This window comes from Grammomys surdaster, unplaced genomic scaffold (genome assembly GCF_004785775.1).
Source record: "Grammomys surdaster isolate TR1022 unplaced genomic scaffold, NIH_TR_1.0 80617, whole genome shotgun sequence".
NCBI classification, from domain to species: Eukaryota; Metazoa; Chordata; class Mammalia; order Rodentia; family Muridae; genus Grammomys; species Grammomys surdaster.
Window position 1 is genome coordinate 1 of NW_021606759.1, and position 1,023 is coordinate 1,023.

Here is a 1,023-nt window from a genome sequence, read left to right on the forward strand (position 1 = left end):
TTGTAAGGTTTCTCTCCTGAATGAATTCTCTGATGCCTTCTCAGACTGTCTTTTTCAGTAAAACATTTGTCACAATCACTACATTTGAAAGGTTTTTCTCCTGTATGAATTCTCCGATGAACACTAAAATTCGATGGTTGGGCAAAGCATTTGTCACATTGAGTGCATCTGTAAGGTTTCTCTCCTGTATGAATTCTTTGATGACTAGAAAGATAAGATCGTATGGCAAAGCCTTTGTCACATTCATTACATTTGTAAGGTTTCTTTCCTGAATGAATTATCTGATGCCTTCTCAGACTGCCTTTTTTAGTAAAGCATTTGTCATATTCACTACATTTGTAAGGTTTGTCTCCTGAGTGAAGTCTCTGATGATTTCTCAGACTGCCTTTTTCAGTAAAGCATTTGTCACATTCACTACATTTGTAAGGTTTGTCTCCTGAGTGAAGTCTCTGATGATTTCTCAGACTAACTGTGTAGGTAAAGCATTTGTCACATCCACTACATTTGTAAGGTTTCTCTCCAGAATGAATTCTCTGATGAATTCTCAGACTGTCTTTTTTAGTAAAGCATTTGTCACATTCACTACATTTGTAAGGTTTCTTTCCTGTATGAATTCTCTGATGAATTCTCAGAATGCCTTGTACAGTAAAGCATTTTTCACACTCAGTACACTTATAAGGTTTCTCTCCAGTATGATATCGCTTATGAATACTAAGTTGGCCTTTTGTGGCAAAGCGTTTGTCACAGTCACAGCATCTGTGAGGTTTCTCTCCTGTATGAATTCTCTGATGGATGCTAAGATTGAATTTTTGTGTAAAACATTTTTCACATTCACTACATTTGTGAGGTTTCTTTCCTGGACAAACGCTCTGCTGACTTTGAAGATTGTCTCTCTGGGTAAAGCATTTGTCAGGTTCACTACATTTGTAAGGATTCACTCCACTATTATTTTGTTTCACCAGTGGTTTATGTTTAGAGATAAAAATCTTATGAAATTTTGTCTTTCTATTGTGTTCTTTTCTT

General features: G+C 35.9%; 1 protein-coding gene across 1 annotated transcript; it reads right to left on the reverse strand.

The window, feature by feature from the left end:
• Positions 1–5: 5 nt before the first annotated feature.
• LOC114635274 (zinc finger protein 501-like) lies at positions 6–1,019 on the reverse strand (the record flags this gene model as incomplete). The annotated part of the gene is made up of 1 exon (XM_028783936.1): positions 6–1,019. A coding segment is annotated over one exon (1,014 nt), but the record flags the coding sequence as incomplete, so codon positions are not given.
• Positions 1,020–1,023: the final 4 nt, after the last annotated feature.